This window comes from Eimeria tenella, genomic scaffold (assembly GCF_000499545.2).
Source record: "Eimeria tenella Houghton genomic scaffold, Eth_scaff1768, whole genome shotgun sequence".
NCBI lineage: Eukaryota > Apicomplexa > Conoidasida > Eucoccidiorida > Eimeriidae > Eimeria > Eimeria tenella.
Genome location: NW_013541597.1, coordinates 4,031 through 4,233, shown reverse-complemented (window position 1 = coordinate 4,233; position 203 = coordinate 4,031). Strand labels below are relative to the sequence as shown.

The 203-nt window shown below is 49.8% G+C and overlaps 1 protein-coding gene across 1 annotated transcript in view; it reads right to left on the bottom strand.

The window, feature by feature from the left end:
• ETH_00037190 (uncharacterized protein) overlaps positions 1-203 on the bottom strand; it is a gene marked incomplete at both ends in the record, with an annotated part of 4,822 nt that overhangs the window by 876 nt on the left and 3,743 nt on the right. Inside the window, one exon of the mRNA XM_013373815.1 lies at positions 52-192. Coding sequence (XP_013229269.1) covers positions 52-192 — 141 coding nt within the window. The remainder of the gene's footprint in view (positions 1-51; positions 193-203) is intronic.

Genomic DNA, 203 nt, shown 5'->3' with positions numbered 1-203 from the left:
CCTGCCGCTGCTGCTGCTGCTGCTGCTGCTGCTGCTGCTGCTGCTGCTTACTGTTGCTTCGTTGAATCTTTCGTGTCTAAATTGCACAAATTGGTTTAAAGCGAAAACCAATTTGTCATCTAAACCCCAAAGAGCTCCAGGAACTTCTGCAAGAAAAGCTGCCACGTCTTCTTCGTACACATTCGACAGCCCCTGCAGCAGCA